This window comes from Narcine bancroftii, chromosome 8 (genome assembly GCF_036971445.1).
Source record: "Narcine bancroftii isolate sNarBan1 chromosome 8, sNarBan1.hap1, whole genome shotgun sequence".
Taxonomy (NCBI): Eukaryota; Metazoa; Chordata; class Chondrichthyes; order Torpediniformes; family Narcinidae; genus Narcine; species Narcine bancroftii.
This window is the reverse complement of record NC_091476.1, coordinates 15476022-15489754: the sequence shown is the minus strand read 5'-3', so window position 1 is coordinate 15489754 and position 13733 is coordinate 15476022. Positions and strand designations below refer to the sequence as shown.

At 40.0% G+C, this 13733-nt stretch overlaps 1 protein-coding gene across 5 annotated transcripts in view; it reads left to right on the top strand.

Annotated features, from left to right (window-relative positions):
• Positions 1–13733, top strand: part of LOC138740383 (rho guanine nucleotide exchange factor 9) — a 311246-nt gene that overhangs the window by 81554 nt on the left and 215959 nt on the right. For 3 of the 5 annotated variants that reach the window (XM_069892951.1, XM_069892950.1, XM_069892953.1), the window contains exons 3-4: positions 1521–1883; positions 6167–6311. In XM_069892951.1, coding sequence (XP_069749052.1) covers positions 1521–1883; positions 6167–6311 — 508 coding nt within the window. The remainder of the gene's footprint in view (positions 1–1520; positions 1884–6166; positions 6312–13733) is intronic. The other 2 variants (XM_069892952.1, XM_069892954.1) reach the window with 1 other exon arrangement.

Genomic DNA, 13733 nt, shown 5'->3' with positions numbered 1-13733 from the left:
CCCCTGCTAAATTAGTTTAAACCGCACCCGACGGCTGTACCAAACCTAGCTGCCAATATATTGACCCCTTTTGGGTATAGGTGGGATGTGAGTGGAAAGAAGAAGTTAAAAAACCACTGACCTAGACTTTTCCACTCCCCTAACCCACTCTAACCTCAACCCCTCCAAAATTATTGCTACCACTCTCCTTCCTCTTGGACACCACTTTCAGTTCTTTTATCCTCTCTTGACTTTTTCATTCCTAATTCTTGATGTGGCACCAACCACCTCATCTTCCCCACTCCCCTAACCTACTCCAATCTCTCACCCATCCAAAATAGTTTCGAAACTATCTTCCACTGATGCTGCTTGACCCCATGTGTTCGTCCAGTTGACTGTTTGTTCTTCCAGAATGGCTGTCTCCTGTGTGACACCATATTCCAAATTAATAAAACCTAAGGAATGTCACAAATTGCTCTGAATGTGATCCATAATTTTCTTTTATCCTGTTTACTCCTGGCATTTCAATTTTAATGCTTAAAATACAGATTTAGGTAAACCTTTTCAAATTTCACAAAAGTAACTATGGTTATTTGAGTTTTGAACACACATTTGGAATGCCAGGTGTTTACAATTGCCCAAGGTTCACTGATGCTACTTTATCCTTCAGTATTCAGAGCAACTTCCCCTCATTTCAGTTTGAAGATCATAGGAAGAATAAATATATCACACCATTCTCAAACTTACTTGTGTAGAGCGCGTCGAAAGAATCAAAGGCTTTTATTAACTAGAAGACTGGAGCGTATCACATGTAGGTCGACCAGTCCAGAATGACCTGGTCTGCCTGGGAGCAACCCTTTAAGACCTGCCAATAGGTGTGGCTACACTCTCAGCCAATCACAGTCTTCCTACACTCCAACCTGTGCATATACACATTGGTGATATCACAACTTGAGTTAGGTTTATCTACATTGCTTGTTATTTATGGAGAATGAGAGGCTATTTCAAATAAAGTGAGTAATTTTAAAATTAAGAGGTCTGAAACATGAGGAAAATACTATTGCAAATTTTAGTTTCTGCTAAATAAACTTTAGAAATGTATTAAACTGCAAATGAAGAAAAAGTACTCCTGGGAATTGATTTACAGTCATTATTTCTGAAATGTAATTACTGTAAAAATTTTGGAGATGGTAAAGTTAGCAGAGAAAGAATGGTTCTGAATGTAAAGTTTAGGTGAACACAATGTTGTGGAATATTAAGAAGCATTTAGGTAACCTTAAAGGTTTGAAATTTAATGATGGCCATTAAGTTTCATCAAGAGGGCTGCGTGCTGTTGACAAAATTCATTGCTGCAAATTCCAAAGCAACAAAGTCTGTGCTGTTGTGCACCACTGAACTGGCCATGTGTGGTGAAAGATCTGTTGTAGAATGAAGAAATGAAATCAGACTGACAGTTAAATGATGGATAATTTTTCAAATGTAATGTTTGGGATATGCAGCTTAAAGAAACACGTTAAATAAGTGACATTTAAATCCACAAGGTTTCTGCAATGGAGAAAGTTGGTGGTCTATATCATGAAGAAAATCTCAAAAAATTGGAAGAAATAAAGAGCAGCCAACCAAATGCAAATGGTGGAAAGCAGCCACGTCCCGTGTCAGATTGCAGTCAGTTTTGTGACTTGCAAGCCATACTCCCAATGGATAGCTCACCTGCTCCAGCAGAGCTCACCATGAGGTCCAAAGTGCCAGCAGATGCGACAGTACTTGGAAATGGAACTTGTAACAACTCTTCACCAGCCGTCAAGATAAAGCTCAGAAGCAAAGGTGCGAGGCAAAGGCCGTTCTCTGTGATAGATGGAGCAGCACTTGTTGGACATTGTGAGAAAACAAGCAATCTTCTCCAAGTAAGATTTGGCTTTTTCTCTTCCAGTATTCATCTAAATTCAGCTTTGCTCTTGGATATTTGGACTAATGAAAGTCTGGCTGCTTTTCTGCAGAATTTCTTTTGTAACATTGACTGCCTGAAAATAACTGCATGAAAATCTCAGAACACTTCTACTATGTACTTTTCTTCCTTTTTCATCAACCCTCTTAAATGCATTTACTTCTAATTTTCAATTTGCACAATTTAATCAATAAGGTACTAAATATATCAAATCTCTTCTCGAGTTTTACTGAAGGTATGTGAGCCACTTATAAATGGTGTTGAGTTCAATTATTAACATTTTAATTCCACTTAACTCAAAGTAAATAATGAAGAGGGAATGCTCATGGTGTTAAATAATCGATGCTGGTTTTTAAATAAGCAATGGCATTTCTCAACATGGTGCCAATCCCAGCAGACCAAAAATGGCCAGATCTGGTCCCTTGTGTGTGCGAAGGTTAAGGTGGGGCAGAGGGCGGTGTGCTGCAATTGGTTTCAGGTGAGAGAAGGGACAATCTTCCACGATTCCTCCTCTCATTTGTATCTGTTTTCCATGATCTGTTGGGAAGCTGGTTTCAACTTTGGATGAGAACGATTGAGATACAATGATATTGAAGCGGCACATTACCAATTAGCTCGAGTTCCTCCAGCTATTGATCAGAATTACTGATGTTCAAAGGCCTCCAAATTAAAACCAAAGTCAGGTTTTCAGGAAAGAACAGACATGCCATAGGAATCATTGCCATTCCTAACCTATTCCTATTCTCACTTCCAAGTCACTCAGTGGGGCACTCTAATCCCTACAGATCTCCAGAATTTCTGTGTTTCTCCAACTCTGGCACTTCAGGGATACCAGATTTTTATCACTGCACATCTGGTCCTGCCATTAAATGCCTGGGCTATAAATCCTGACACTGTGACCTGATATGTCTCTCTTTCTGCCTCCTTCCTCCTTTAATTCAATGCATAAAACCTACCACTTTGGATAAATATTTAGCCAGTTCTAATTTTACTTCATGCAGCCTGGCATCAACTGTTATTCTTGTAATATTGATCAAAAGCTATGGGATGTTTATATTGATTTAAAGTTGCTCCTCATATATTAGTGGCATTTAAAATAAAATGAGAACTATGCCTGAAAGGCAAGTGATAGATCCTTTTGAAACAAAAGTGATGGTGACACAATAGCACTACCTCTTAAATGGGGTCGAAGTTAGAAATCATAAAACAAAAGAGATTATAATAGCAAAAGAACATCTAATATAATAAAATATAGAAACAACTGCATCCATTATAATTTTACATCAGAAGTGCTCACCTTACTGCAGTTCAATGCATCAACTCTTTGGAGTGAAAACAAAAATGAATTATTGTACCGATTCATCTGTCTTGTTCTTTCCTTCCCTTGGCTAAAATTCCTTTCTTTGTGTATCTATGTGGTCATCTGGATGTGTGAATCCAGACATTTATGGTTTTTAGACTGCAATGTCGGGAAAATCGCAAAAAAACTCATAATTACTACCTGTGTGGTTGTTCACACTGGGCGCCTTTTTAGACTGCAAGTGCCTGAGTGCAACAGTCCCAGTGGTTGGACGTGCTGTAGAATGGATAACTGTCAATGAATTTTTCTGGTACTATTTACTTTGCAAGCTTCCTCCAAAAAGTTGTAGGGGTCCTGCGGGATAAATTGTGATACAGGAATTGACTCCAAATTCCTGCACGTTCCTTTTCAGCCGTGTAGCCGCAAAATTCCTTGATTGTGCTGTTATATGCCTGCAGTCAAAAAACCATAATTGAAGGGCAATGTGTGAGTAGTGGTGTCAGGCTTCAATATGTCATCGTATGACATCCACTCGTGAACATACTTCCAGTTGGAGTTTCCGCACAGCTTCCATGTATTGGAGGGCTTGGTCCACCTCCAGTCTCGAAATACTGAGGCCAATTGGAATGTGATTGCCAGCAATGTCACTGAACCCTTAGTGTGTGTTTGGGTTTAGTTCACAGCCTTATCCATTAGGTAGCCATGGTGGGTCTTGAAATGGGAAGCAGCAGAATGACTACTCACCTTTCCATAGTGAAATATGAAAGTCTGGAGATGCTGTGATTTTGTTTTCATCTCTCCTGATGGCCATTATATAAGGCCAGAATATTGGCCAATTTTTCTAGCTCCATTTGTTCTTCAGGGAAAAGAAAAACAAAGAACTAGCTGATAATTGCACCTAATTGCAATTATTGTCATGCTGTGATAAAATTGCTATTTACTCTACACTACAGAAGAACAGTTGGGTTCAATATTTGCAGAAAGATTATCATTGCCCATAAAGAGCATTCTGAGGCAGTTATTCACAACTTTCACACTCTGAAAATGTTATTTCTGTGAATAGAATTGAAATTGTGCTACAATATCAGTAAAATATTGGAGTACAATTTAAAATGATTGCATGATATTCATTAATAGCAATATTAATATACTCCTCACATTGCATTGCACAAATTCTTTTACCAAGTTATAAATAAATTGAGGAACTGTGTTGAGTTGAATCAGGAGATTGGCATTGTCAAATAAAAAGATTGCTTGCCTGCTGATCTAATGTTTATCTAATTTATAGATAAGTTGTATTGATTTTGATTTTATTCTCAATGTGAATTTTATTTTTTTACTGCTAACTCCAGTATTTTTCATTCCAGATGTCTGAGCACCTGACAACCAGCAGTATGCCTTAATGCACAGAAAAGTCTGTAAATAGCTTGGTTGCTTGTGTCAGTCTTCATGCCTGACTGAGGAAAAGATTGTTTAATCACAGAGTCAAAACATGTTTTAAGTACTTAATTTGTTGTCAAGTTATGTTCAAAGTCACATGCTTTTGGATCCAGACTTATAGATTTCCTAAACTAGGCTGTGTTATTTTTATTATTAAAACAAAATTAGACATACAGCACGGTAACAGGCCATTTTGGCCCACGAGTCCTACTGCCCAATATGCACCCCATTAACCTACACCCCCAGTACGTTTTTGAACGGTGGGAGGAAACCAGAGCTCCCAGAGAAAACCCACGCAGACACAGGGAGAATGTACAAACTCCTTTGAGACAGCATGGGTCTCAAACCACGGTCCAGTTCCTATCACTGGCGCTGTAAATGCGTTGTGCTAACCGTTACACCAACTATGCTGTCATTATTTTTCAGTTTCTCTAAACTCAATTCTTTTGATTATTTATACTTAAGGATTTTTGCAAACTATGCTCATCTCCTCTGGACGGTGACCAGTTTACTATCTTGGTGAAGACTCATTGAAGCAGGCTCATGCTTGTTTTAGGTTTAATAATATGCTACCTTGAACATAGCAGATGCCATAATCATGGTTTTAAGCATGAGTAGGTGTTCAGAAGTCCAATCTGGCATCCGAAAAGGGATCACTGACAACTGTTGTCAAATAGACACATTTTATTTCACAAAACAAAATCTACAGATGTCCAGCAAAAACATGTCTTAATTTCTCAGATCCAATGCCATTAACCCTTTCAGAGCAGCACAATACGATTTCTTTGCTTCAGCGTCTTTAGTGTTCATTTGTGTTGTCAGAGAACTTAGTTTAGTTTAGGGGTGCCACAGTTTGTGCCACGCTGTTGCAGTACCAGAGACCCAGGTTCGACCCAGGTCTAAACTCCGTAAGGAGTTTGTATGTTCTCCCCGCGTCTGCATGGTTTCCTCCAGGTGTTCCAGCACCATTCAAAATGTACTGGGATTCTAGATCAATTGGATGTAATTGGCTGGCACGAGTTCGCGGGCCAAAGGGCCATTGCCACCCAGGTCTTATGAATTAATAAATTAAAGATGTCAAGTATCACGTCAAGCTTCTCACGTAAATATCCTCACTCTTTTCCTCCCTCCTCAAGCAACTTCTCATCCCTGATATGAACCTTCATCTCTACTCTCCACACGTGCTGTGCGTCTAAATTAAATAGAATGGGTACATGTGTGGCTCTGTCAACATTTTCCTCTTGCAAATTAAATCTGAATCCAATGATAAGTTAATAATCTATAGATGCCAAAGAAATACAAATGGAGCATAATTCTTGACACAAAATTTACAATAGATTGAATGTTAGTCAACCCGGGTCTGATATTTAAGACATCACTTTGATCAGGGGCTGGATGGTGCACTGAATTATGAAATTTTGTTTGAGATATTCAAAACGTATATTAATCAACTTTATTCTATTCCATCAGTCATGCCTCTGATTAATATTCTCCATCTGCAGCCAGCAACTTGCCGCCCACCACCACCACACCATGCTCCACCCTTCAGAGCCGTCTCCCACACGAACCGGCCTCTGCACATGTCCCAGAGCACACCAATAGGACTTGATCAAGTTGGGTGGAAAAGTCAAATGATATCATTGACAGGTGAGCACACAAATGCCTTTTGACTTGATCTATATTGTTCTGCAGAAAACTGTTTCAATCCACATTATTTTAATTATTGTAAACTTAAACTTCCAATGTAATTGTCAACTTCAAATCTCAGCGTAGAAATTAAATAACAATACAGTAAAAATCCCCATTATCTGAAATTCAAGCAACCAACAAAAAAAATTGAAGAAAATAAAAAGGTTAAAAAAGATGAAAATTTAAAATCAGCGCACCCTAGTGGTCAGTTTGCCAATCACACAATCTCAAGCGACTGGAAAATTTACTTATCAATCCCCATAGGTGCCAGATACCTAGGGTTTTACTGTATTATGTAATATTCTCTCAAAAAATTCTGCTATCCTCTGTCAAAACTGTAGTTTTTGAATGAGGTGTTTAAATTGGTGCTCCAATGAGCTAGATACAGGAAGACTGAGCAATAATTCAATTGCAGTGGAGAGATGGAGGAAGGTAAAAGGGGAGGGAGAATGGAGAGTAGGTTAGCAGAAACTGGAGAAGTTACTGTGAAGGCCATCTGATTGGAGTGTGCCCAGACGGAAAATCAAGTGTGGTTCTGCCAATTTACGGGTAGTTTTGGTGGGATAGTGTACGAGACCACGGACTGGCATGTGAACGTGAGAGTGGGGCACAGAACTAAAGGGGTTAGCCACTGGGAGATCCCTGTCACTGATGTGGCCAGAGCAAAGATTGAGGAAGGACTAAGACAGCAAACTTGGACAGGGAAGGAGAGTAGAGATGAAGGTTCATATCAGGGATGAGAAGTTGCTTGAGGAGGGAGGAAAGGAGTGAGGATATTTACGTGAGAAGCTTGACGTGATACTTGACATCTTTAATTTATTAATTCATAAGACCTGGGTGGCAATGGCAAACCTAATATCTGGAGTGCTCTGGGACGGTAGTGAAGGAATACTGTTGTACTTCCAAGTCAGGCTGAGGGCCGTACATCTGAAAGATTTGTGTGTCCCATGCTCATGCAGTCAACTTCAAGTTTATCAAGCAGTACAACTAGTTAAAACATATAGAAAGAGAGAGAGAGTGAGAGAGACAGATGGAGGAAATAAAACATGAAAGTCTGCAGACACCATGATTGAAATAAAAACACAATAAAAAGCTCCCCAGCTTTTCTCAAACTTGGTGTCAAATAGCGTACTTTAAATAGCAAACATTATAAATAGCAATAACCAACGTTTCAGGCTTGAGCCCTTCATCAGGTTACTTTATATAGCAAAAAAAAACAATGAAAGAACATTGATGTTTCAAACTCGAGGCAGATGACTCAAATGAAAATGTAAGCTTCCTCTCTCTACCTGATTCCTCCTTCAGTTGGAATGATACTTACATGATCAGAAAAATGGAATTGCACATATCATATGACATTAATTTGCCTGAATGTTGGCCTTTGTGTTCAAGCGAGCTATTTGTAATCCAGAATATTTTTTTTTGAATTGTATAGTCATGCTTATTGATGCTGCTCTGAGATGCTTTTGGAGTAAATTTGTTTATGTAGTGGGTTGAAAAAAAATGTTGCATGTGCAAAATAATCTCTAGCCCCTTAATTCCCATGGTGGTATGGTTCCATGGATGTTGGCAGAAATAAGCATCAATCGTTAAGCCTTTGCCAAGAGATTTGTCAAGATATGTGAAAATAAATAAGATATGAGTCAAACCTTATCCATTCTGCCCTCTCTCATATGTGTTATTCAAAAGTGATTGGATCAGGATACCGGGGAGATTTGTATCTCCCCCAATTGTATCAATTATGAAAATTCTAGATTGTTATTAGAATTAGCAAAGGTAACTCAGCATTTGTTGTTTTCACTTCTTGATTTTTGTTTTTGCAAGTTTCTTACACCTCACCTTGTAAGAATATTAAAAAAACTTCAGATCCTGAAAACCTTAAATAAAATAGGAAAATGCAGGAAGCACTGAGGAGCTCAGATGGCTTTTGCGGATAGAGAACCAGAATGTTCATCAACCCAAAGCTTAACTCTTCCCCTTTCAACAGATGCTGCCTGACCTTCTGAGTGTTTCCAACATGTTTTTGTTTTGATTGCAACCTGGCAGTGGATTCTTGAACACAATATCCATACACATGGTTAATACGACTTGATCACCTGCCCTGCCAATTTCATTTGCCAGGATCTAAATATCTAACTCCTATATAAAGCCTTTCATGTGCACTCAGCCCCAATCTTCCATGCCTCATCTTGATATCTCTTCAGCATTATGACTTCCCAATGCCTGACCCACTCCACTATTATTCTTTGGTTTTCCAGTCTTTCTATTTTGGCCATTCCCCTTTATGTCACTGTTTTTGGGCAAGTGTACATTTGATGCAAAATATAAGAAAAACTTGGGGATTCAGATTCAATATTATCATACTGTCCCCTTCATTTATTTTTATCCTGGAATCGAATGCAAAACAAAACATTGTGCCACTTTGAAATCTGATAAGCCTTTTATTTATCTTACATTCTTTTATCCAGAGATACGTTTTTGGACACCAAAGGGATCAGAGACTGTCTGAAAAGTAGAGGAGGCTCAGGATTTTCCATGGTTTTCTTCAGTGAGGGCTGTATAGTCTACTTCTGCTTCTATTACTTCTATTCTTGTATTCTCCTAATTCTCCTTCCATGGTTCATTGGCAGTACCTCTCGCAATATGTTATTTGTTCTCCTTCTACTCAACACCTGAAACTCAAAACGGTCAACCAGTTTACCTATCTCGGCTGCACCATTTCATCGGATGCAATGATCGACAACGAGATAGACAACAGACTCGCCAAGGCAAATAGTGCCTTTGGAAGACTACACAAAAGAGTCTGGAAAAACAACCAACTGAAAAACCTCACAAAGATTAGCGTTTACAGAACCGTTGTCATACCCACACTCCTATTCGGCTCCGAATCATGGGTCCTCTACCGGCATCACCTACGGCTTCTAGAACGCTTCCACCAGCGTTGTCTCCGCTCCATCCTCAACATTCATTGGAGTGACTTCATCCCTAACATCGAAGTACTCGAGATGGCAGAGGCCGACAGCATCGAATCCACGCTGCTGAAGATCCAACTGCGCTGGGTAGGTCACGTCTCCAGAATGGAGGACCATCGCCTTCCCAAGATCGTGTTATATGGCGAGCTCTCCACTGGCCACCGTGACAGAGTGGCACCAAGGAAGAGGTACAAGGACTACCTAAAGAAATCTCTTGGTGCCTGCTGCATTGACCACCGCAGTGGGCTGATATCGCCTCCAACCGTGCATCTTGGCGTCTCACAGTTCGGCGGGCAGCAACCTCCTTTGAAGAAGACTGCAGAGCCCACCTCACTGACAAAAAACAAAGGAGGAAAAACCCAACACCCAACCCCAACCAACCAATTTTCCCTTGCAACCGCTGCAACCGTATCTGCCTGTCCCGCATCGGACTTGTCAGCCACAAATGAGCCTGCAGCCGACGTGGACATTACCCCTCCATAAATCTTCGTCCGCGAAGCCTAGCCAAAGAAGAAAAAAGCAGCTTGTTTCAGCTTCCTAAACCGTACATATGCTATTTAACTTCTTGACTAAATTGACAACATTTCTGATCATCCCCTGTCTCCAAACTTTGCCATCCTTGACTTTCTTTCTTCCTGGTCAGTCTTGAATTCTGATTCAAATCTCTCCTGCACGTTAGATGTGAACTTGCCCAATAACAGCTCTTCCTAATCAATTCTTCCCAGCTCCTGCCTAATAGTTTAAAATTTTCCCTCCCCCAAGTTAGCACTTCACCCATAACCATCTTATCACTGAAAGTTGTGATTACTGTTCCCAAAATGCTCTCTCACTGAAACCCCAACTGGCCAGGTTAATTTCCCAGTACAAAGTCTCTTGTGGTCCTGCCACTAGTTGGATTATCTCCATACTGTTTCTGGAAAACCTCCCAGATTCACAAAACAAATTCTACCCCATCTAAGCCTTGCATAGTCAGAAATTCCCAGTCAAAATTGGGGAAATTAAAGTCACCCACTAGAGCAACCTCATTCATCAAATCAGAGAGGGTGGCCGGCGAGGTGAAATGTCTTTAGCCAGAGGATGGTAAATCTGTGGAATTTGTTGCCCATCAACTCTGGAGGCTAAGTTAATGAGTGAATTTAAAGTGGAGGTTGATGGGTTCTTTATCAGTAAGGGGGTTAAACGTTCCAGGGAGAAGGTGGAAAATGGAGTTGAAAGTAAGAAAACATCAGCCATGATTCGAAGGGTGGAGCAGACTCGATGGACTGGATGGTCTATTTCTGCTCCTATTGTCTTATGATGAGCAACACTGACTTGATTTCATGAGACTTCAATCAGAAGCACTCCCAAGCTATTCCATCCTTCCTGCATATCACTGTCTTACCCTAAGTGTTCTTGTTTGACAGAACTGACTCAGCAATTTGGCTATAGACTTCTGCCATTGTGTCTGTAAGGACAACCAGGTCAATCGGTTGCTTAGATGGTGTTTGGTGTAATTCTCCCAATTTACATACTATTCTTCAGATATTATCAATTGATTGGCACCACTGCTTGAGTTGGTGTCAAGTAGTCTATTCTTGTATTTCAACATAACATTTTGGGCTCCACTGAAATTATGAGGTAGGCTGGCAGATTTCTACCCCAAAAAGATATTATGATACAGCTAGTTGTGCTCATTGTTTTTTTGAAAAAAGGAACCTTGAGATACTTTTGATTTTCCAACTTTAGTCTCTGCGTTGTCTGTCCAGCCCTCTTCAATATAAATCTGATAACTTACACCCTGTTCCTAAGAATTTTGTTGAAATATCCAAAATAAGGTGAGGTATGCTAACATCGAACAGTTCAACACTGTTAGGGCTCTTCAGCCTCCATTGTTGTGCTGACCTACTCCACACACTCAATCTAACCCTTCCCTCCCTCACAGTCAATAATGCTCAATTTTTTTCTTTCATCATTGTGCCTGTCAAAGAGTCTTTCAAATGTCCCTATTGTATTAACCTCAACCACTACCTCTGGCAATGCATTCCAGGTACCCACCACTCTCTGTGTGAAAAATAAAATATCTAACTTTGACATCTCTCTGAAACTTTCCACCACTCATCTTAAACAGGTGTACTCTGTTTATGACCATAGCTTCCCTGGACAAAAGAACTCATTGACCACTGTATCTATGCCCATAGTAATCTTGTACAAATCTAGTAAGTCCTGGCCTTTGATGTGGTCTGTGCGGAATTTGCCTGTGATGACATGAGTTCCTCAGTTTCCTCCCATATCACCTTGACATACACATTGTTATATTAATTGGCCCCTGTAAATTGATCCAAGTGTGTTAGTGTGGGGTAGAATCTGGTGAAGTTAGTGAAAATGGAATGTGTAGGATTTGGGTAACTGGACACTTGATGGTCAGTGCGGATGGAGCCATCTGTTTCCTGAATATACAAATCTATGCCTCATGGAATCTGATTCAACTATATTCTGCTACAGCTCCTCAATATGTGGATTTTTTTCCCCACTCTACAATAATTCCTAATTTGTCCACGACAACACTGAGTTACACAACAGAGAAGTGGAAAATCTCATGATATAGTGTGAGAGAAACATCTAGAGTCTCAACATGGACAAATGAAGGAGATGGCCATGGACTTAGGAGGACCAGGAATGACCACCTTCCACGACACATCAGTAGTGGAGAGAGTAGAGAGCACCAGGTTCTTTCGAGTTCACTAAACTAGTGATCTATCATGGACACACAACATCTTCTTGCTTGTCAGGAAGGTACAACAGCAAATGCATTCCTGAGAAGAATGAAGCGGGAAAAGGCTTCTAGCCACCATCATGCCAACCTACAGGAGCTCCATTGATAGTATTCTGGCCGGCTGCATCACAGTGTGGTATGGTTGCTGCAGAGAAATGGATCAGAGGTCAATCTACAGACCATAAGAGTAGGAGAGAGGATCACTGGAGTCTCCCTCCCCTTCCCCCCCACCCCAACTTCCCATCAATGTGATCTACCAAGATCATTGACCAAAGAGGGTGAGCAAAATCATTGAGGTCCCTTCTACCCTGAACACCACATCTCTCAGCTCCTCCCATTGGGAAACAGATACAGGAGTATTGGATCCAGCACCACCAGACTAAGGAATTTTTTCTTTTCATGGGGAGTGACAATGCTGAATGACCAAAGGATTTTCAGATTCACATTTGAGATTTCAGATTTATTGTAAGATTGCATACATGACATCACATACATCCTTGGGATTCTTTTTCTTGCAGGTCAAGCAGGACTACCACTTATTGAAAGAGCAAAAAAAAACTGTACACAATGTACACATGTAAAACAATAAAACAAATTTAAATTACTGTGCAATTCAGAGAGGTAAAAAACAACAAAGTGCACAAGTAAGAGTCCTTAAATGAGTCCTGGATTGAGTTTGTTGTTGAAGAGTCTGATGCTGGAGGGGTAATAGCTGTTCCTGAACCTGGTGGTGCGAGTTTTGTGGCAGCTAGACCCCTTTCCAAGAACTGCTCACACTAACCATCATCTCTCATATTCATCATCAATACAAGACTCTCATATTCATGAAACAATATGTATTTATTTATTTGTTTATATTAAATACTTGTCTTGCATGTGTATTGATTGTCTGCATGTATGTGTGTTATGTCTGGTTGTATGTCTACATGTTTTTCACTGAGGACGGGAGAACGCTGTTTCATCAGTTTCTACTTGTGCAATCAGATGACAATGAACTTGACTTGTAAAGCTGAACTGACTTCTGCTCTTTGGTCCTCCTTTTCCAATTTTGTTCCCATTACACCATCCAGTCATGCCATCTTTATTTTTCTGCTCTTGTCCTCCCCAACACTTTCCTTCCTCCACACTTCCCCTTAAGAAATACTTTTAATCCTCCACCTCCTTCCTTTTGAGGCTGAGTTCTGGCTTTTTAAATATGAGTAATTTAATTCATGATGATTGAAATGTCTTGATCTCTGTATTTTCATTTCTATTATCATATCACGTCTTGTTCAATTCCACTCTATTGTAGCTCTCATTTTGTATTCTTGCTTGTTCTTGTCCCACAGTTTTTCTTCTCTTAAACAATGCTCTTTCTATTTTCCTTTCACCACCTCACAATCTCGCCTCCTTCTTCACAAACATATAGCTACTTATCAGCCACTTACTGTATTTCCTTTCTGTTCCTCTAACATCCGTGGAATAAAGATGCAAAAATGTAAGTACAACACAAGCCATTTCTGCCATTTCATAACATGAGGATCGATTTGATTTTTGGCTTCTATTCCACTTTACAGCCATATCCTTGTAATCTTTCACTCTCCTACTTGAGAGTTCTTAGGTTCCAAAGAGCAAGAATTCCAAAATTTCATGAACTTCTGACAGAATTTCTCTCTT